The sequence below is a fragment of the Branchiostoma floridae genome, chromosome 8, assembly GCF_000003815.2.
Source record: "Branchiostoma floridae strain S238N-H82 chromosome 8, Bfl_VNyyK, whole genome shotgun sequence".
In the NCBI taxonomy this organism is placed as follows: domain Eukaryota; kingdom Metazoa; phylum Chordata; class Leptocardii; order Amphioxiformes; family Branchiostomatidae; genus Branchiostoma; species Branchiostoma floridae.
This window is the reverse complement of record NC_049986.1, coordinates 4165226-4187854: the sequence shown is the minus strand read 5'-3', so window position 1 is coordinate 4187854 and position 22629 is coordinate 4165226. Positions and strand designations below refer to the sequence as shown.

The 22629-nt window shown below is 42.5% G+C and overlaps 3 protein-coding genes across 4 annotated transcripts; 2 read left to right on the top strand and 1 right to left on the bottom strand.

Moving 5' to 3' along the window:
- Nucleotides 1-563: 563 nt before the first annotated feature.
- Nucleotides 564-7242, top strand: LOC118421375 (kelch-like protein 24). Its single transcript, XM_035828634.1, has 2 exons — nucleotides 564-734; nucleotides 4471-7242. Exon 2 carries the CDS (start codon nucleotides 4483-4485, stop codon nucleotides 6178-6180), a length of 1698 nt encoding a protein of 565 aa, XP_035684527.1. The 5' UTR covers nucleotides 564-734; nucleotides 4471-4482; the 3' UTR covers nucleotides 6181-7242.
- A 440-nt stretch (nucleotides 7243-7682) lies between these two features.
- On the bottom strand, nucleotides 7683-12325 carry LOC118421374 (cell cycle checkpoint protein RAD17-like). The gene is made up of 5 exons (XM_035828633.1): nucleotides 12209-12325; nucleotides 11308-11510; nucleotides 10646-10772; nucleotides 10014-10226; nucleotides 7683-9547 (listed from the first exon to the last, which is right to left on the bottom strand). The coding sequence occupies exons 2-5, from the start codon at nucleotides 11467-11469 to the stop codon at nucleotides 8316-8318; spliced, it is 1734 nt and encodes a 577-aa protein (XP_035684526.1). The 5' UTR covers nucleotides 11470-11510; nucleotides 12209-12325; the 3' UTR covers nucleotides 7683-8315.
- Nucleotides 12326-12688: 363 nt separating this feature from the next.
- Nucleotides 12689-17610, top strand: LOC118421376 (phosphatidylinositol N-acetylglucosaminyltransferase subunit C-like). Of its 2 annotated transcripts, XM_035828636.1 has the most exons (6): nucleotides 12689-12769; nucleotides 13178-13292; nucleotides 14004-14092; nucleotides 14316-14372; nucleotides 14687-14864; nucleotides 16040-16206. In XM_035828636.1, exons 2-5 carry the CDS (start codon nucleotides 13268-13270, stop codon nucleotides 14855-14857), a joined length of 342 nt encoding a protein of 113 aa, XP_035684529.1. In that variant the 5' UTR covers nucleotides 12689-12769; nucleotides 13178-13267; the 3' UTR covers nucleotides 14858-14864; nucleotides 16040-16206. The 2 variants fall into 2 exon arrangements, with proteins under 2 accessions (XP_035684529.1, XP_035684528.1); XM_035828635.1 differs by lacking the exons at nucleotides 12689-12769; nucleotides 13178-13292; nucleotides 14004-14092; nucleotides 14316-14372 and having other exon boundaries at nucleotides 14695-14864; nucleotides 16040-17610.
- Nucleotides 17611-22629: the final 5019 nt, after the last annotated feature.

Below are 22629 nucleotides of genomic sequence, written 5' to 3'. Positions count from 1 at the left end.
AAGTGCTCATTCATTAGAAATAGAGAGGGGCAGGTACAAAAAACTGTCCGTTGACGAGAGAACATGTAAATGCTGTTCAGGGAAAGCAGTGGAAGATGAACTACATTTCATTTGTCAATGTTCACATTACAATTCCAAAAGAAGCAAACTTTTCCCTAAAGTCTACAAATCTTTCCCAAGCTTTTCTCATCTTCAATACCGACCAACAAAAAATAATCTTCTTGCTTAAGTCGTCCAACCCCTTTATCAGATATAAAAATGATGGACAAATCATCTCCTACTGCATATGTTACAGAAAAATAGTCAACCCCATGATCAAATAGCTTAAGTAGAAATAGATCTAGATTAGACATTATTTCTCTTTTGATTTATCTATATTTCCCATTTCCTTCTCTGTGAAGTATACATTTATGTATTCCACTACTTTACTTTGTCTGCAATTAGCCCTCGGGCATGAACTTGCAATAAAGTTTATTACATTATTACGTTGGACGGCCCAGGGTCACATGGTAAGAGCACGTGACCCCGTGTGCGTCCTGACGTCACTTGGCCGCGCCCCGCCGCGCTCGCTTAACCCCGCCTCCAGTTGACGCAAATACATTTTATATAAGACGCGGTACGCGTAAGATCAGAGGTCAGGTTCAAAGAGACACAGAGCGCATCTTCCTTCCGTCCGCCCGTCAGTTTCATCACCGGTTTAGTTTAGCGTCACCCAGCCAGCAACTTCTGTACAGGTACTCCTAGTATATCTTATGTTGTGTCATATTGACGTACATCTTTCGTATAAGTGCCCAAATCCTGCCACTGGATCATTTATGATTTCCACGAGTGGGCACAGATTTGCTCGGATCCAGATACTACGACTCGATTTTTGTAAACTTCGTACAGTGATTCTAAAGAATACGCCGTGTTTTCGTTTTCGCCAATGTGACACGCAGTAACATTTTCCTTTGTTCCTGTGCGTTGCGAACTTGCTGTCCGTGTATAATATTGATTTGTTGTGCTATAGTCCCTCATCTCGGTCATAATTCACAGATTAACCCGATTGGCGTCGAATAATTCTACCCGTTTGGATTTTTGCTTCCCTAATTATATTGTTGAACTCGTAGTGCCATACCTACTTGGCTGCACTATTTTATAAATTGCCCAAGAAGTTTTTTTTCGCCTGTCCCTCATAGTATTTTTCAGTTTTTTTCGATAGCGTGGCGCCAGTTGTAATTTCAACTACTACGACTCCCCGTCAAGTTAAATCCTTCGCACTTTTGTGGGGCCTTTTACTCGGCGACTGACATTGTACTTCGCATATGTAAATTTCTCTGCGTTCAAAGCATTTGTTTTGTAATCACTCCCTTTATCCTTTAGTACCTGGTAACTCCATTGTCGGCCGTCACCGCCAAATTTCCATGTTTTAGCACTCTCCTGCCAGCCGAGCTACTCTCCTTCCGACGCCAAATATTATCATTTGAAAAGCGTTGTTTTGTTTGCTGTTGCCGATATGTCTGGATAGGGTTTTGTTATGTTATGTTACTGCACTGACTTTGATTGTGTTTCCTTTTAGCGCCATACCTCAGTACTTTCGCACCTTACCATTGTACCTACCGCCATGCATCCTGTATCCTGATGATTCCCTGATGAATGTTAGAATGTCTCCACTATCCTCCAAATTTTCTCTCTCTTCCTCTGTCTCCCGTCGTTGTATCGCTGATTGCAACGCTACGGGTTTGGGCAAACATGTTTGGACGTGTGGATGGCCAAACTAAGACGTTCTTGTCGTTATTAATTGAACCATTTCCTTAGGGACTTGACGATATTTACGGGGGGGGGGGTAGTGCAAAATGGGTCTGGCATTATAAAAAAAATTTCTATGGCCCTCCCCCGGCTCTCAAAAATTTTTCTGTGGCCTTCCCCCCTACCTTTTCCAGTACACACACTGTGTGTCATCAAATAATATAATTTTAGCAATAATAATAGCGGTAGTGTTGTTTGAGCGTCAACAAATTACGCACGTTGGAGTCCTGCTGGGGCATAACTCTCACAAAGTTTTACAACAGCCGACTTTTCATTTTGATGACATGTATACAAACATGTAGCACTTGATGTTGTTACACTCGCACTGCAGCGGTTATAAGACTTACCTTGTCTGATATCACTTCTCCGACCTACGTGAAAAAAGAATTACTTGGAACGTTACGCAAGATCTCGAAACTGAGCGCTTTAAAACTTTCCGCCAGACCGACGGCCGGCCGTCCGGGGAAGCTGTCGGCGAGAGGCTGTCGGCTCGCCGATATCGGGAAAAACCGTGTCTAGATCGTACCTACGTTTCATTTCTACAACTACAGCCCTGGGTACCTCACAAGTGTCACTTCTACAAGCACAATTTATTATTAGGCTACAATACAACATATTTGCTCATTTTGGTACTTTATCGTCATTATGACCGGATGGACTCGACTTAAAGGCAAGTAAGCAGCAGCATCGCCATGTTGACCATCCCTGCAGAAGGAAAACAATTCTTGTTTTTTTTTTTCTGAAATCAGGCGAAAATTAATGCGCGCTGATGTCATCCATAAAATTTACTTGCTGTGGCCTTACGTCACATGCAGCAGAGAGCCCGCTGTCACGAAAGAAATCAACGTCGTAATGTCTTTTATAATATCCCGTTGCCGTCCGTGAACCATTCCGTTTACAGAAAGCCACCCACGAAGGATTGATATTGATACCAATTTTAGTTTCTATAAACGTTAGTCTTCGTAAACTTTGTGCAAACATGGAATAACACGAGAGGCGGCTGCAGCAAAATTCGTATGGGGAGGGCGAACTACTAGTATATTGACGTAATCCTTGGGGGTCCGGAGGCATGCTCCCCCGGGAAAATTTTGAAATCTTGACTATCAGAAACGATCTTTCCTAAATTTTGACGGGCAAAAGTTGCTGGCAGACTAAGCTAAGTTTAATAGCCTTTCTAGTAGAACTTCACATGGTTTTAGCTTATTATTGAAGGCGACGACGGCCCCAACGTATTTTCATAATTTCGAGCGCCCAAGGCACGAGCCGTCGCAAGGTATGTCTGGAGAAATGTTGACATTTGGACCCTCTGAAACACGATTTTCTACATTTTGAGGGATAAACTTTGCTGGTAGACCGTGGTAAATGTAATGAAATTTCTGTCTGATTTTTGATGGCGACGAGCGCCGGAACGTCCTGGTCATCGCAAGCCATCGCAAGGGACGTCCAGAGAAAAATCGAAATCATGACCATCTGAAACTTCATTTCCTGCATTTCACTTATTTTCAGGGGCACATTTCCTTGTATTTATTAAGGCCCCTAAGGCATTTTTTTTTCAATGGCCCTCCCCCCGGCTCAAAAAATTTTTCGATGGCCCTCCCCCCAGGCCAAAAAAGTTTCAAAGCCCCTATCCCCCATAAATATCGTCAAGTCCCTTAATTTGTTGGCAATTCGTTCGACGCTAATCTTTGATGGGTTTAGTCGGAATTTTCTGTTATTTATTCTTTATTCGTTTGGCTGAAGTTTATTATTAACTCCTTTAGTTGGCTGAAGTAACTAGCCGATGCTACTATTACAAAGGGCTGGTCTATGAGTAACTTTGAGCAGTGTGTCTTCGGTTGCATGCTTTATTGCACGTATTAATCGTGGTTGAGAAAAGACCAAGATTAGAACTGATGCTTTCTTGTCTAAACTTGTTGATGTTGTGTCTTATTCACTTGATGCTAGATTTTGTTGTTGATCTGATGATTTCATAACGGATACGGGCGGTTCAGTCTATTAGTTTGTGATTATACGCAGGGTCCTCCCCAGAGGATGGAATAAGGGAGGCCCTCCACTATACTCCTAGCCCAGCTCCACTATACTACTTTTGAAATTTAGTGTGTTTCTTCCCTATTTTCTTGGTTAGTTTTGCTAAGATTAATGATTAATGAAAATTCACACATTTTGTGCCAAGTGGCATCATTTTTTCCAGTCTGCATTGTCTGAAAAAACTTGTGAATGGGCAATGGTCAAAACAATAGCCGTTTTGCCACTTCACAACAAAGGAATCACTATAATACATAATATTCTTGTAGTATTTGACACCCTCTGTCGTTGCAAAATGACCCAATTTTCATGAAAGCGCAGCGCGTTGGTTCAGGTAATTTTTGCCAGCCCCTCCACTATACTAAAAAATTCTAGGGAGAACCCTGATACATGTGTAGTCAGGTTACGATGTGAATGTACATGTGCATGTATGTATGTGTGTGTACATGTATGTGTATGTTTGCGCATGTGTGTGTGAGAGGGATATGTTTATGTGGGTGTGTGCATGCGTCCGTGCGTGTGTGTTTCTGAGCTTCGTGAAGGAGTTAAGGTCAGTGGCATCTCTGTTAATCTTGTTATGCACTTACATTGATCTATCTAAGTAGGGATTGCCTACAAGAAATGCAGCTAAGTTTATGAGCTTGTGTTGTGTTGCAGGATTGGGCTACAATGGCATCAGCACAGAGGTCACAGACATCGTTTGACTTCTGTCATGACATGCACTCGAGCGCCCTCTTGCAGGGTTTGCAGGAACTGCGATCAGAGAACATGTTGGTGGACGTCATCCTGTGTGTCTCCGGGAGAGAAATCCCCTGCCATAGAAACGTACTTGCTGCTTGCAGCGGATATTTTCGCGCAATGTTCTGCAATGCACACCTCGAGAGCAAGGAGCATAAGGTGACCATCGAAGAACAGAGCGCCAATGCTTTTCAACTTCTTGTTGACTATGCCTACACGTCGAGGGTGACGATCACTGAAGACAATGCTGTAGAACTAATGGAAGCAGCCAACTTCTTCCAGATTCTACCAGTCAAGGATGCATGCACAAAGTTCCTATCAGAGATTCTGTGTGTCAAGAACTGCCTGAAGATGGTAAACTTGGGTGGCATGATTGACCCCATCCTGGAAGCAGATGCGATGTCGTTTGCCATGAAGGAGTTTACTGGAGTCAGCAAAACACCAGAGTTCCTTGACTTGACAAAGGGACAGCTCACCAAGCTCATCTCATCAGATGACCTCAATGCACCCGAAGAAACTTTGTACACAGCAGTGATGACATGGATCAACCATGACACCAAGAAGAGGAAGAAGGAGATGAGAGAGCTGATGGAGCTGGTCAGATTCCCCTTCATGGACAAAATGTACTTCCTAGAGAAGGTGGAGACTGACAAGACCCTGCGCATGTGCTGCCCGGATATTGTGTCAGAAGCTCTAAAGTATCAGGCATTCCCAGGGGAGGTCCAGTCACCCCGCACCCGTCCCCGCCGTGTCAGTGGTCTGAGGGAGGCAGTGATGGTCATTGGAGGGTGTGAGATGTCAGAAGAAGATTTTGTTTTCACCGACTCCATGATGACGACACACTCCTCTGCACCATCAAGCACAAGTTGGGTTTCTATGACAACAATGAAGACTAGTTCTGACGATGGATTTGCTGTGGCTGTTTTGGGTACAAGTGACATTATGGTGTGTGGTGGGGCTTCTTCCAAGGACGTTTGGCTGTATCACTCAAGACTTGACTCCTGGTCTAAACTTGCTCCGATGCGCACAGATAGGTTCTATCACAAGCTGGCAGTACTGCAAGGTAAAGTGTACGCAATTGGTGGCAGAAGTTTACGTCGAGGTACACAAGCAGGTGTGGATATCTATGACCAGAGCCTAAACAAGTGGACTGAAGGTGTTCCACTGCCACAGCCAAGGTACTGTCATGCAGTCGCGGTGTTAGATGGCAGCATATATGCGATAGGTGGGCGAGTTGCTGGGTACATTTGGAGTTCAACTTCTACTGTGTTCCGCTTCAGTAACTCCCAGTGGCATTCAGTAAGGGATATGCCTGAGAAGGCCAGTTCCATTACTGCTTCAGTTCTCAATGGTAGCATCTATGTTGCTGGGATTCCCACAAAGGTGCTGTGTTACAGGCCGGAGGAAGACATGTGGACTGTAGTAGCCAACACTTGCACTGGACGCCAATGTGGTATGACTGTGTTGGGTGGGCAGATTTACATCTATGGAGGCATGGACACTGATAACAATGGAACTGTTACATCAAAGGTTTGGCAGCTTAATCAAAAAGACAAGTCACTCAAGCAGGTTGGAAACATGCCCAAGGGTCTGGCTGAACACGCTTGTGTTACTATATTGAAGGGATGAGGTGTAGCTGAAGTACGTGGCACTACTTTTAAGAGATCACAACTGTGTAACTGAGTACCCTGCACTACTTCTAAGACATCACAACTCATGCCATATTGTGAAGTAAAATGTTGACAAGCAGAGCTGACCACCATTGTGTCAATCGACAGTGTTGATCTTAAACATGACTTGATAGGACTGTCTGTGTACCTAAACTTGTACCTGTAGAATGGTTAAGGTACGGGTCAGGATATGTTCACCTGGTGTATCTGTACCTGTACCTAAACAAACTAAGTCATCTGTGAACATAATTTTTTCAGACCTTTAAAAATAGATAAATTCTCAATCAAAGTATGATGACAATTTTGAGAACCTGCCAGCCAGTTGAAGGTTAAGAAAAGTTTCAAGTAGAATTGTTTTAAGACTCAATTGAAATATGTAAAGTGTCATACAAAGATGACCATATACTACTTAAAAGCCAATTGGGTACCTGTACAAGTCATGGGTAATTGACCATAATTGTTTAGGTACTGGTATACAGGTCTGGATTTGTTTAGGTTCACAACTTTATGACTATGTGATGTTGTTCAACATAGAATATCATAATGATTGAAAGTTAGCATTTAGTAAGTAAGCAAGGTGTGAAGAAAAATGTATGAAGGTGAGACAGTTCACACAGATTCTATGTTAAAACATGTTGACTAGTGTAGAATTAACTTTAACAAAATGTGTTTTGTTCGTTAATCATTTAGATAAAAAAAGATTAATCATTCCAAAGGTTTCAAAGTTTACTTTGTGACATTTGAATCACTCTACTGTTCAAGCTTAACTGGAAAGGGCACACTGACAGTAAAAGGACTTTATTAGCTTTATTAGTCATAACTAGAGTTCCCCGAACACATACCTTCAAAATATCAACTACAAGTGTAACATTAATAGTTATGTTCAAATAAAGCAACTTACATTTCGCTATGACACTCAACTTTTATTCATCATTTGATTTCAGTTACATCTCAATAAGAATAACAAGAGGTATGCTTGTCCTATAAAGGATAATATACAAAATGTATTCTCAACAATCAACTCTCTGCAGTGTATACATTTGTCTTTACTTCAAAACTCGTTAGACTGAAATTTCATCACAAAGCTTTGTGTGTGTGTTTAAGTTTCACTTGCAAAAATTGGATACAAAATGAGTGAATGTGTACGTGTAGCACGGTGTAGGGTATAGAAGTGATGCCTAGCAACACTTCACTGTCCACAAGAATCAGGGACACATATATGTAGTCTGCAAGCAGACCCTAGGGTGCCTTAGAGATAGTATCAAAGCTGGCAAAGGAGTACAGCCGGCCAAAGGGAGTCAAACATGTTTCTCTAAGGCACTGTAGGGTCTGCTTGGAGGCTACATATATCTAGTCATTTCTCTTTGGCGGTGTGAAAGATACTTGGGCGACCAGTACTGTCTGACAAGTATATGAGGGTTTGCATGACGTGAGTATGCCCAATAAACATACATTCACATGCATGCAATCACATGCTAACCTTGCAGGTGTGCATTTTAGCAGGGCAATTAATTACAAGTGTGTGAAGCTATATGTAAGGAGTAACCTCATGTCAAACAAACCCTTGTTTCAGGTACCCCACTTACAGCTCATACTCTAACTTGCTGGTCAGTGCTTACTAGGGGTGGGTACCGATATTTCCTATTGGACCGGTCCAGAAAAAAATGGACCTCAGGTCCTGAAAACATTCGGTGGACCAGATGTTGGACCTATTGGAAAATGAACAGATCATACATTCACACATTTCAGGGCTTACCGGATGAGGAAAATAACAAGAACAAAGTAGAGTAGAGCCTATAGTCATTTCTACCAAGTTCTACAGTCAATAGTACAGACTACTACAGAGGCAATTAGTCTTGTTGGAAAATGCCAGTGGGAGTTGAATACTCCACCAAATAGATTTCTTTGTAGTGAAATGGACCATTGTGTTGAGTATCATCCATTCACAAGTTCTCTCATACTGAATCAGGCCCAGGTTCAGGTCCAAACCTGGACCTGATCCTCTGGACTTGAACCAGACCTGGACCTGAATTTTCTGTACCGGCACCGGGGGCACCCCTAGTGGTTACAGTGTTTGCATCTAAGCAATAATCATCAGTCACTGTCGTACTCTTCAATGATGACCTCATCATCTATCTCACTAGGGACAGTACATTGTTGAAGTGAGAGGGATGGCAACGTTTGAGACTCTGAAACCTCTTCCTCCTCAAAAACAGCTTCTGTCTCCTCCAACTTCTGTGGCCTGCTGTTAGTGAAGCGTAGATGTGCCGTGAAGCGGGGCCTGCTGTTGTTGATCTGGTAGAGGAAGGGCAGTTTCTGTGTGAACAACTCCACGGCCGGGAGACACTGGTCGACATGCTTCCCTACTGTACATGTAGTCCTGCGGTTGTTCAGGAATTTCTGCTGTGCGGAGTACCACTCAGGTTTGTACAACGGTCGCCACCCTCCTTTACTGACGGCAGTTTTAGCGTGCATCAGGCCTCGTGTCGCTACGGACACGCCGTAGTGACTCAGCACGTCACGAGCCGCCCACTCTGATGATATCAAGTCTGCATCGCTGAGGTAATGTGTTACTGTCTCGCACTCTGACACTTCGGACATAAACTCGGGGAAGTTCTGTTGCAAGAAGAGGCACAGGGCCTCTGCACTCAGGGGACATGCATGGACCACTGCCTCTGGTTCAGCTAACATGGGCAGGCGCTTCTGGTCCGAGAGGTGCGGGGGGAGGGGGGGAAGGCCTCTCTCCTCTTCTTCCGAACGTTTACAGTACAAGATTTTCCCAAGAGCACGGAAGAGGAATAAAGAGATGTCCTTTCCTCCGTTTTGTTCCGCACTTGCCTTCTCCTTTACTGGCTTACGTTTACTCTTTGATGCGTTCCCTTTGCCTGAAGAAGTTTTCTTCAGCACTTTTGAAGTTCTATCCATCGGAACTCTGAGGCTAGAAAACTGTAACAAGTTGATGGCACTCCGTATGTCGCCAGCGCTAACTTGCACTACCTCCTGTATCCTGTCCTTTTCTGGCCTTTTGAAGGAGCTCCTCCTAGCAGCTTCTTTGTTAAGTACAGAAGACAGCGCCCTCTGCATGTTGGTGGCAGCTACGGCGTTGAAACTGATGACGTCTACTTTCAGCTGGAGTTGTAAGTCGGGGGGGAACAGGTCTCGTACCCTGCTGTCCTTCCCGGATGTTTCGCTCACGATGAAGACCACAGGGAAGCACCCCACCTCTCGCACGTGTCTCAGCACATCGTGGAACTGGGCCCTGTCTCGGTAGAACACGTTGGGAAAGTCCTCCACCAGAACAAGCTTCAGGTCAGACTTGGCAGCTCCTGGATAGACAACAAATCAATAAATAATAGAATGAAGAACAAACTAGAAAGGCACCAGTTTTTGCGGAAATGGAGAATGCTTTCCCTGTAGCCTTTTGTCAAGCTACTCACACATAACATTAGACTTCTCCTATGGTATCAAGTGCGATTACAAAAAAAGCAACATGCAGAGATTATTGGTTAAAACTTCCTGATATTTACTGGGCAGGTAGTATTTAAACTAAGCTCTGATTGGCTACTGACAGAATGAGAGAGAAAAAGACCACACAAGCAAATTCAATATTTTTTTACCCCTACTGCAGAAAACAATATTAATGGGTTTATGTTCATATCTGATGCCAATACCATCTCCTGGCTGCTAAATGGCTGAATTTTGGAGTAACATGGTTCATAAAAACTATACAAGCTACTTGTCAAGGGAAGATGACCAAAACCTTGCGTGTGGAATGAAGCAATGGTTGAGTACCTGTCAGGCACAGGCTGCTGAACTGGCTAGCCCGAAGGAGAAAGTCCTTAAACACAGCAGCCTGCGGGACCTGGCGCGACCCTCGAGAGGCCGCGGGGTCGTCCGTAGACAGCTGATGAACCTCCGTGACCGGATTCACCCATTCCTGCACCTCCACACCTTCCTGCTGGGCTAACAGCTTCACAGTGGCTGTTTTCCCTGCACCGGGCGGACCTGCAGTACAGCAAGAGATGTTCAGAATAAAGTTCAACTGTAATTTCCAACACAGCAAATGGCAAATATTTTACTCACAACTCCAGTCTTTGAACAATCCAAGTTGCTTCTGTGACGTTATGTTATGCAGATAGACCATGTGACTCGGTGAGTAATGGATCATAAGTTGCAGAAAGTCAGAAGTTTGCCAGTCATCAGAAATTTTGAATTTTGTTCTGTTTGTTCCGAGTAATTTGTTCAACCTTCCTGTCCATTTAGATATCATAATGATAATGAAGGTAGGCAGTGGTTTTCATGCGACTTCTATTCATTTCAATGCTCACATCATTTTGGGGGGCATCCACTGATGATCCAGAGGATGTCATCCATATAATGAGATCAGCATGGCCTAAAGTAGCAGAGAAACAAACTCTACCCACCTGTGAGCAGCAGTATAGGTGTGTCCTTAACTGGACCCATCAACACGTGACTCTTCACCCAGTCCTGAACCTGAGCCACTTTCTTAGGATGGACGGCCAGGTCAGCCACGGAGGTCGGCTGGTGTACCTGAAACGGCCATGACCTTTGACTTATGATGTAATTAGGTAATGACATGACTAGACCATATGGAGGCGGAGCTTAGAGGTGCAGGTTAGGTAATCCTTGATTGGTTGGGTCTTGGTTGGTAAGAGTGCCCAACCGGCTTACGTTGATTGGCTAAGTTAGATAAGCTATTGTTATGTTAGTTGAGCTTATGGATTGTTTGTAGTTATCGGTCAGTCGGTGCCCACGAGACTGAAGTAAGCACACTTGTGGGCTAGTCCCTCTGTTGGATTGCATACCAGTTGGCTTGACCAACTCTCTCTGTATTATATTAGACTCGCTACCTCTGTATTGTAATTAGACCTGGTAATAGACATATCTTATGCCTAGACCTGCAACTGTAATCCTGCTGTAATCATATTGAGGCACCTTGTATTATAGGTTACTCGAGTATAGCATAGTTTGAATTAACACGGCTCACACATAGTAATCAAATTGGATTGAGTTTCTGAAAAGCTAATATAGAACTTAGAAACCAAACACACTAAACATTCCATACCTCCACCCACAGGTCTCCCTCATACTCCTGTTTTACTCCTGTTTTGTGTGGATGGCCTGAAGTGGCTGAAAATGGCCTCTTTTCTGACTTGAGGCCGGCGCTCTTCTTGGCTGGCTTCTTCACATCGATGTCCGCCTCACCAAATGATGACGAGACCCACATGGTGCACAGTCTGTCTTAGACGAACTTGCCCAGGTAATGAGCTATGGTCAATAAAATGCAATCAGAGATGGCAGACCTCACTCCTTCAATTAAGATAACACAAAAATTAATACAGAAGTACACACACTGACACAAACATATAACATTACGTACACACACACATGCACACAAACACATAACGTTACGTACACACACACATGCACACAAACACACACACACACACACATACATGTACACAAACACATGCACATGCACATGCACACCCACACACACACATGTATACACACACACACACACACATGCACACAAACACACACACACACACACACACATACATGTACACAAACACATGCACATGCACACCCACACATGCAGACAAACACACACACATGCACACAAACACATGCACACACACACATGCACGCACACACATGCAAACAAACACACACAGGCACACAAACACACACATGTACACACACACACATATATGCACACAAACACACACACACATGCACCCACACACATGCACACAATTGCAAACACAATACTCTACATCAAACACACAAACACAGTCACAGCAAAATTATGGGGGAGGGGGGCAGCTAACGACATGACAAACACATATATTTGTGAGACTTATTGAGACCAACATATTTTCAAACATAAGATAAAATACGTAACAAATCGCAACAAATGACTTTCCTTTCATTGGGCACACATTCTATTGAAAGACACAAACCTTTCGGATGCTGTCAACCGTCAAACAGTAGTGAAAGTTACCGACGTCCGTACTGCAAACAAATTCTAACTCAGCTCTCTGTCCCAGGTTTGATTTATAGCAGGTATGGAGATTTGAAGTCAAGCTTGGGCAAAGTTCATCTATTCTGACCATTGAAATTCATATATCATGAATTATATTAAAATTGAAAATGCTAAATTAACTTTGAATCGATGGTATCATAAACAATGTAAAAAAATCAAACTGACAATCCTGAGTACGAGTCTTTAAAGACTAAACGATTACAGATATGGGGGCAAATAATGTATTTTTAAAAATATTCAGCAGGGGAAGTAAACGAAAAAAACAAAGCATTTTCTGTCCAAAGGAAGATAATGTTACGTCAATTACATTGTATTTGGATTAGTGGTTTGAATAATGTTTCGTTGAGAAGATCACTGAAGGCCATCTTCCTACCTGTGTTCATTGGAACATTCCAAATGGAACAGAGGGTGCAACGTTGGCAAGTTTACAGTCATCAAAAATTATCATACTGGCATTCAGGAATACTGTAACAGTACGGTAGGTTTATACTAGTATCTTGGTATGTGACACTGAACCTGTGACTTAAATGTTCTTCATGTTGTCGATGTGTGTGGTAAATAATTTACTAAAGTAAAGGAAAGGATGATTTTCCACCACCGGTACAAGCTAGTCCCCTCCCCATCTTTCTGTGTTTGTCTGTGTGTGTTTGTGTGTGTGTGTGTGTGTGTGTGTGCTATGTGTGTGTGTTTGTGTGTTTGTGTGTGCCTTTGTGTGTGCAAGTGTCTCTGTGTGTGTGTGCCTCTGTGTGTGTGTGTGTGTGTGTGTGTGTGTGTGTGTGTGTGTGTGAGAGTAAAAATTTATGGTCCCTTCTATTGTATTTCCTTTTTCATGTATCTTTAAAGTTTAAACAAACTTGTGGATTTCCATATCTTGATTTTCTCCCAGGCCTGGCTACAGAGTTGTTGTACACACATACCCCCAGACTGACTGAACATCAGCCCACCTCTACATGTTTAACTCTGGCTCAACTTCACAATGTCTGACTGGAACTGGAGAAATGGTTAGATTCAAAACCTTGTTTATCTTAACTCGTGTGTAAGCAGTAGGGTAAAAATGGCAATCAACTAGTATCTATTGTCTTTCAATGTCAAACTTGATTGTTCTGCATGATAGATACATTTGTCCTTCATTAGATAGGACAAGCAGTGTTTTTACTTCAATAGGAAGCAGGCTGAATAACAATTCTAACTGGAAACAAAGTGACTCCACTGCCCACCCCAAAAAGTCTAGGGTTGGCAGGTTTTTGTATTAAAGGTAGGTAGGGAAACAGGAAACACAATTTTTTTGCCTAGGCCGATTAACACCTTCAAGTTCTTACATGTGATATATGACACTTCATGTCTGTTTGAGTTAAACATGAGCTCACGAACAAGGGGTCACTGTCTCTGGATCATGAAAAAAGCATTGAAAAGTAACAGAAGGTCACATTTCTTCTGCATCAGGGTTGCCTCAAGGTGGAACAATCTACCAGAGCTGGTGGTGACATCTCCAAGTGTAAACTGCTTTAAGGAAAGACTAGACAACCACATGATGAAACACAGTGTGTACTACAAGTACAACTGGATGATCCGCAGTTACATGGGATGTCAGTGTCTTCAGTCTTAAGAACGAGAGAGCGGCCTAAACTGGAACTTGAGTTCCTACCTGTGCCTTGCCTGAAGAACTCTACTCTACTCTACTCTTATCATAAGTTTGTTGTTTCCCTTTCCAGAAGGAAGACGCTCCACAGATGAAATGTTAGAGCAGGAAAACCAGAGCGCAGCGGAGCAGTTGGCTGGGAAAGTCTCCACCTTGAAATCGGTAGGCACAGTATGGGTGTTAGGATAGAAGATTTTGATGCAGAACTTAGGGAGGGGACAAACTGCTTCTACTAGTAGCGATGAAGCCCAGTTGTTGCTTAGATACTTCTTTTATCCTTTACATGCATATGCTGGTAATGTAAAAGAAACAAGCAAACTACTTCAAATTTCCCTGTGAACTTTGTGCAGGTTTTGTTCTATTCATTACCTGCTGTCTGTTTCAGCTGGCTTTAGATATAGAAGATGAGACCAGGGCCCAGAACCAGTACCTTGGAGGCATGGTGAGTTCTACTCAATATTACATGTAGTATAGTAATGTATAGATTGCTGGTTATGTAGCAGGTTTCCTGATGCACAAGATGTATAATATCATCAATCAACAGTATTTTTAGAAAAACACATGACTCATTGCTTGAAGAAAATTTGGAGTAACTGTATACAAGACTGCTGAACCTTATCAATGACTCTTGTCTTAACTTGCAGTTATTATACATTAATTAACGTAAAACCCACCTGTCCTCTCATCCTAACCACATATGTGGCTAACCTTCAACAAACAAACAAACAAACAAACATTGATCCTGACTCGTTTCAGGGAGGAGATATGGAGAGCGTGACTGCCTTACTGGGCGGGAGTTCCAAACGTTTTAAGGACATGTTGAGCCAAGGGAAGACCAACAAGAAAGTCATGCTGTACCTCGCCATCCTGCTTGTTGTCATCTTCATCATCGTTTATTTCACCCTGACACATGTCAGACAAGGCTGAAATAAAGGTATGTTCTTTTTTATGTTACATTTTTAAGACTTTATATCCACGCGCCAGGGCTCTAGCCAGCTCGAAATTTTTTTCCGTCAGCCAATTCCCATTGTCGCGAAAACCGCACAATTAAGTTACAAAGGAAGACGGAACTGAGACCTTGAAAAAAGGTTTTTAATGACATTATCGTATGCAAAAGTGAGTCAACAATCATAACAATAGCAAAACAAACAGTGTGGACAGCGTCCCTAAGTCGCCTGTAGCTTCCACCAAGAATTTTTGTTCGTCAAGGTTGACGGATTGGTATAAAAATTTTTCCGTCACACGCAGCAAATTTACGTCAATTGACGGAAAAACAGAAGCTGGCCAGAGCCCTGTAAAGCGCTTACCAACAAGCTTTCGAACAGTCCTCTGATCCTTCTCAAGTTGTAATGACCCAAAACCTAAGTCACACATCCAGAACGGAAGTGTGACGTCAGCAAAGGGTCAAAGGTGCTTGGCAGTTGGTATCGGCCCCCGTCTCGCTTGATGGAAGGTTGGTGGACTCTGATGTAGATGGCTTCTTTCACTAACCCGAGAAAGTGATCCTGTTCGGAATCAAGTATCTTCACATTGTCAGAATCAGTTCAGAGGACTGATCGAAAGCTTGTTGGTAAGCGCTTTATTTTGTGTATGGATATAAGGTCTTAAATTGTTGACTACCGTCACAGATGAACTTACATTCAGGTATGTTCTTCAACAAACTGTAGTTAGTGTTGGAGGTTGGGGTGGGTACCAGTACAGCAAATTCTGGTACAGGTTTTGGTCAGGTAGAGATGATCCGGTCCTGGTCTGGACTTAAACCTTGACCTAATTTTTTGTGAAAACTTGTGAAAGGAATCTATTTGGTGGTGTATCCGGCTCCCACTGATTTTCCTGTAAACAAGGCTAACTGCCTCTTTACGTTTGACTGTAAAAAATGAGTATAAACTCTACTCTACCAGTCTCTCTCTCTCTGTCAGTCAGTCTGTACAGACTATGACTCTACCAGTAAGAGCACTAAAATGTGTGGACGCCTACCAATATAGTGTAACCATTTTCTATTACATGTAGGCCAAAGATCCTGTCCATAGATAGGTAATTTGTCTATATTATTCCTTAATTTGTGTTCTACACAAATGTACATGTAGCTGTGTTTCCTTCCCAACACAGACCCCCACACACCTGCCTGAGCTCCCCCTATCTACCAATTGAAGTACTGCAGACAGCTGGAACCCCCATTTCCATCATGCCCTGGAGAAAAGTCCTTTATGAGGATCAGGGCTACCCTGACAACTATGTGGACTCCTCATTCCTGGAGCAAATGCAGAAAAACTTGAACACGAGATCGTACGACTATTGGAACACTGTGTACGAATCCGGCGCGGTGACGGACCATATCAGCGCCACCTGCCTGTTCGTGGTGACGTTTGTGTACCTCGAGGCCGGCGTACTGTCTCCCAAACTGCTAATACTACTCACAGTTGCATCTTGTTTCCTGGGGTATATAGCATATGCAGCCTGTGCTGTACATCTGGGTGAGACAGTACAGAAGAGCCACCTATGGATTGTGATACGAAGTGCAGTCGTCTTCCTGCTGTTCACCTTCAGCCTGTCTCCCATACTGTACACCCTGACTGAGTCTGTCAGCACAGACACCATCTATGCCATGACTGTGTTTATGTTCCTAGGGAATATCTTAGTTTTTGACTATGGCACGACAGCAGCGATCGTTTCCGAGTCGATGTCCTTCAACCTGGCCATGTTTGGGTCCATGTGTTTGGCGTCTCGACTGACGACCGTTCTACACACGTTCTCCATAGTGTCTTTCGCTGTGGAAGTCTTCGCCCTGTGGCCAGAGCTGCGGAGAAAAGTCCAAGCGACCCACCGTGGGTGTAAGATGGGTGTGTCGTGTGGGTCGGTACTGGCGTCAGTGTATGCGCTGTGGACGGTCTCTACCGTGGCTGCGGTGTTGCTGGGGTCGGTGCATTTCGTGGTGACTTTTCTCTGCCCCCGCTGGCTTATTCAGCTCCAGCCCTACAAGAATAACATCCAAGGACCATGGGACGAAGTCAATATTGTGGATAAAATGGAAGTAAGAAAAATGTTATAGTTGTGGAAAACTTCATTGTCAGAAGGAGAAAATTAGTCTCCAAGCAGACGATACAGTGCCTTAAAGATAGTATCAAAAGCTGGCAAAGTAGTAAAGCCGGCCAAAGGGAGTCAAACGGGTTGCTATACTCATTTGCCAGCTTTGATACTATCTCTAAGGCACCGTAGGGTCTGCTTGGAGACTAGGAGAAAATATCTCCCCATTTCTTTCTATACAGGGTATAAGGAGAGAAATATTAACAAGAGAAAGGGATAGATCAGCTTGTACATTGGGCCCAGAAATAAGAGGTTTGTGTTTGAAGCAAAAGTTAAGTCTAAGAATAGAATTATTTTATTCCCTTATATGCTGCAGAGTACATTGTATTATATGATAGCAATTTAGTGATGAAAATCTAGAATGATACAACTCTCTTTACAAGACTTTGTAGATAAAAGGAAGCCTTGTATGTATGTGTAGAGGAGAATTAAGTGATGCTGGTTCTGTGGCATGCTATTATATGATGCAGTCATGCAGACCCTGGTGAAATAATGATGTAATAAACTCAAAACAAAAAGTTGGAAACCTGCATTCATTGATCATATCTTCGTTAAGCCACACTGATTTGAATATGTGGATGACACCAGCACATTCATCAATTTTCTCTCATCTGTTTTTTAAAAATATGATAACGTTACTAATATATATTGAAATGCCAAGGGAAATTCCAAATTTACAGCTCTGTTTACCACAGTCTTAGCCTGGGTACCGTCCGGATAGTAGTTTGCTCCTATGTTAGCTTCTGCTATCCGTCTGAAGACCTGCACATTCAAACCGTTTGGTGGTAACGTCAGTTTGTCCGTCAGTGAATTAAGGAATGGATTCTAGAGTGTTTGTTCGATGATAACAGGCCTTCCACAAGGGGACGGAGGGCTTGTCCGAACGATCGCTTGAACCCATTCCTTAATTTGGTCATATGTAGGGACCAATCAGTGCCTGCGTCCAAAATTTGGACGATTCCAGACATTAACCTGGTCTAGGATCCCAGACGGAACAGCAGAGAAGTGAATCAGATATACAGTCAAACCTGTCTATAGCTGCCACTCAAGGGACTGGAGAAATATGGCCACTATAGACAGGTGGTCACTATAGAGAAAATGTTGATCAATTGACCATGAGCAAGCTACACATGATTTAAGTTCCCACTAATCTTTCTCATCAAGTAACATTGTCTCGATCGGTAAATTCACCGACAAAGACTTGCACTTTAATGCTCAAGGCATGCATACCTTCTGCTACTGCCAAAATGACCCTGTCAGGAACTCCAAATCCTCGCAAACTACAATTTCAAACTAGGTGCAGGGTGACATAAGGCTGCAGTATGGTTGCAATAGGCAGTGTTTCTGTATCAACGGGACCGGAAATTGTGTGTCCGTGGCCGCGTTGGACAGGTGGCCGCTAAGCCTATTTCTTAATCATTACGAATTCAAGGGACCGACAAAAAGTGGCCACTATGGCCAGGTGGCTGCTATGCAAAGGTGGCCGCTAATACAGGTTTGACTGTAGTTTACAATGAACGCCGGAGCAAACTACTTTCCGGATGGTACCCAGGCTACCACAGTCTGTCAATTATTAAACCTTCCTAAACCCAAACTAATGCTGAAGCCAAACCTTTCTCTTCGTACAACTGTTTGTTTTGCACGCTCGCATCAGTTTCTACTCTAGACGCCCAGAAAAAGTCATCCATATAATCAAATCAATCTTGCCTTAATGCTTTATGAATTGCACTATATTATATCAGACAGCTCATGTTATTCATATTACCCAGTGGTATCGCATTTCCCAAGATTGTTGTATATTTCTAGATGGAGTTCCAGACCTGCTTACAAGAAAAATAAACAACTTTCAATTTAATTTGAATTGAAGTTGCATCTTCCGATGACATCTTACAAAAAGTTTTTATAGTTGTGTGCTAACAACAGATTGAGATGCAGTAGTATTCTGCACACTTTTAGGAAGACATGAGGTTATTGTAAAAGCTAAACTGAAGTGGAGTGTCAATAGAGGGAAGTATCTTTACATTATATATTAATATCACCCTTGAAAGTTGAATTTAGTGCTATAACACTTCCTGAATTTTCATTTCCGAAATTTTTTTTTTAACATGATTAGTTACAGAAGTCATTTATCATATGTAAGTGACCACTTTGAGGTAAGTATGATGTATCTATGTCATTATCTGCATAGAAATCACCTGATGGATACACAGCGCCACCTAGCTGGTAAGGACTAAACTCCAAGTGTCAAACCACACAATATAATTGCATTACCAAAATCTGCCATATGTGTTAATGGAAATAGTAGTAACGACAACGTATTGTAAATCTTTTTACCTTCATCAAAACTTTTATTACCGTCGTCAAGACAATGTTTTTGGTAGTATTTCTTTGTAACAGCATTTTTCTGTTGGACAGCAGAAATCAAAAGCTGTGGATTGTTATGAAATTTGGCATGTGGTTAGGTATTAGTCTATTGAAGAAATGATTTTAGGTACTGGCGGCTTTTCTTGGTACTGCAGTAGAACAATTGGTAGAAAATGAATTTGAGTATCTGATCTCGTCGTGTTCTGGACAATTCCATGCTACAAAAGACGGGACAAAAGGTTTGGCGCTCTATAGACATTCCATGGAAATGCAGGAGTGTTTTAGTATCGATATCAGACTTTGTATACAAGAAGGGATAAATTTTCATGATTTGTGGTTTGTAGGCAACATTAACAAAGACCAACATAATGTAGTAAAAAAATCATGCAAACTAGGGCTTACTTCGAAAGATAAAAGCTAAGGGCACAACCCGCCGTACTTGCAAATACGTGCTGTCTACGTGCCAAAACGTGGGCAATTTTTTGGGATCCGTAAGTGGTAAGTACCGCCTCCGTACGACCTCGTAGGGAATCCGACGGATTTTGGAGCACGTAGACACGCCGTAGAACTTTACGTGCAGGCAAAACTTTGTGTGCCATCGGGCTGCGGATTGGCCACCCGTACGTGCCAGTACGGGCGACGCGCCTGTCCTGTACAGCCTCAACGTTTTCAGAAATACGTGGCAGACGTGGCCTCCCCCCCCCACCCCCCCCCCAAAAAAATACGGACAAATTGCACGTACGGCGGGTTGTGACCTTAGCTTTAGGGAAATTTATAACTTAATTGGAACATATTTAATGGATCTAAATCATTAACGAACGGAGACAATTGCTGTGGAACGTTAGCAATCGACCACCATATTTTTAAAGACGTGATGTGATGAATACGTATTTGTTGTTCTCCCTTGCCAGTACCGTGATGCGTTTTTACCGCCATTGTTAGCTGCCCCCATGTCATCCAAGGTAAGGTTTTGCTTTGCGACATGCTCAAAACATCTGTCGCAATTACAGGGAACATACAAATCGTTGCTTTCAAATAAAATGCGTTAGTTAATTGAATTTTCAGTCGTGATTTATATCCACCAATCAGGCACTCGAAATCGTCCCGCTGACGTCATACTACGTTTTATGACGCTTTATTTTTTCGACAGGTTTTGAGTGACTTGTTATCGAACAGCTGTTGGGTATGTCATTAACGCTCATCTGTTTTTAATCATAGTATAAAGCTTAATCTTTTTCCAGCTTTATGTATGTATGTAGGCATTAATGGATAAAATTTTCAGCAACCAATGTTCCATTTTTAACGATCAATAATAACCAATCTCTTCAGAATGTAAACTCGTGAGAATTACGGCAACGTCAGCAATTGGTCAAATGTTTTTCTCGCCACTTACCTTCTGATTGCAAGAAACGAATGCCTGTAAAGTAATGACTGCAATGATTTGAAATTTGGCGGATATTGATAAAAGGCTCCATACTATGAAGTTATGCCTCAAAATTTGAGTTGTGCTTATTATTTCTGGGTGAGGCCGAGAACTTATTGATCACCCCTCGTATATGGCCTCCTTTATACCTCTTACAAAGTAGTCCTGTTCAGTGCCCAGTATTCTGGCTTTGCCCAGTGAGACGGTATGGCCCGGTGATTCAATGTAGATGTGTTATAGAGAATTCCGACGACAGCGAACTTTTAGAGGTTACGTCAGACATAGATTGTGTCATTTGCATAATTAATAAGGAAATACATTTTGTATACTACATTAACTTACCGAAGAAGCATATATAAACTTTGATACTTACCCCCGTAATTTTGTTAAATTTTGCTAATAAGACCGTTCTTTGTATAACTTGACACAGACACACTCTCGAAAGTATTACCTTCTCGCTGAATTTTTCCAATTCGTGGTCTTTTGCAATTTGAACGCTCTGAATCGAAGTGTCTAGATAATAGTTATTTTTTTAGACTTTATCTTAAATCGTGATTTCTGTCGACTGGATACGATGGCAATAGTTATCAGCCAGCTGCTATGACGTTATCATTATCCTATTATCATAATTTATCATATCATCATACCTACAGTCGGTTTTGACATTGAAGCCACAAATTCTAGACATTCAGGTAATAAGATACGCCAAATATCAGTTACTCAAGCAACTGGATATGACTTGAAAACGGTCAGACGTTTTAAGTAGCACCCACTAACTTTCTGATATCTAAGTTGGCTGAGATAGGTCTGTTGAAGAGAAGGTTTTGAACCAAGACCCAAATACGGCAGTAGTTTTGCTGTATCGTATTGAGTATGTCGACAGTCGTGCGTGTACCTGTGGTGCGAACACGTGGAGATGACAATGACAGGTTCTCCTACTGTGTTCATGACGTGAGCTCAGTAGACACGGTTTGTCAGTTGTTTTTGTCCCTGATGTCGCTTACGTTCACGAACAGCAGGTTTATGTAAAGTTGTGTCGGCGGGAGATGTAGCTTTGGTGTGTGTGACAATACGTGAGCGGGTGAAATGTTGAAGTTTTGATGTGATTAAGCTCTTTTGTGCAGTAGTTAGGCCACAGCAAGTAAATCTTATAGGGCCTTCACATTGAAACCGAAGTAGCAGGAATCAAGCAGGACGAGCCGGGATAAAGTATTTTCAAAATTCGTGCCACATTCGGGGCCATTCGGGTGGGAATTCCAAACGGACCTTATATGGCCGTGGGTTTATGATACATCATGTTCTGATTATGTCCAACATCATTATTCAATAAACACACGCGTACGCGTTTTGCGCCAAACATTAATCTCTACCAGACTCCATAGGTCGCTGGAAAAATCGTAAAAATGGAACAAATAGGGGAGTAAGTCGGCCAGAGAAGTACAGCCGACTAGGGACCAGCGCGTGCCCCACTGTACCTGTGTAGTCTGGTAGAGACTAGCCAAATATAATGTTACGCCCTTCTTCTGTTATTGAATGAATTAAGATACGTGTATCTAGATAAATTGTGCATGTTGCCCAGTCAAGACCATAACAAAGTCAAAACATACAAAAACAGTGGTAGCGGTAGAGTCAGTAGCATAGAAGGTCAACTTCTTCGAAATTCTGGCTTCTTCGTGATGGTAAAAATGTAGGTTTGCAAGGGTTTAGCTATAGTCGGTTTGTCCAAAGGCATAAGGACTGTAAACTTCTCATTGCTACTCAAATGTCTGACTCTATTTAAAGTGAGGGAATCTATTTTATATACAGTGGAAGCCGCTTAATTGCACAT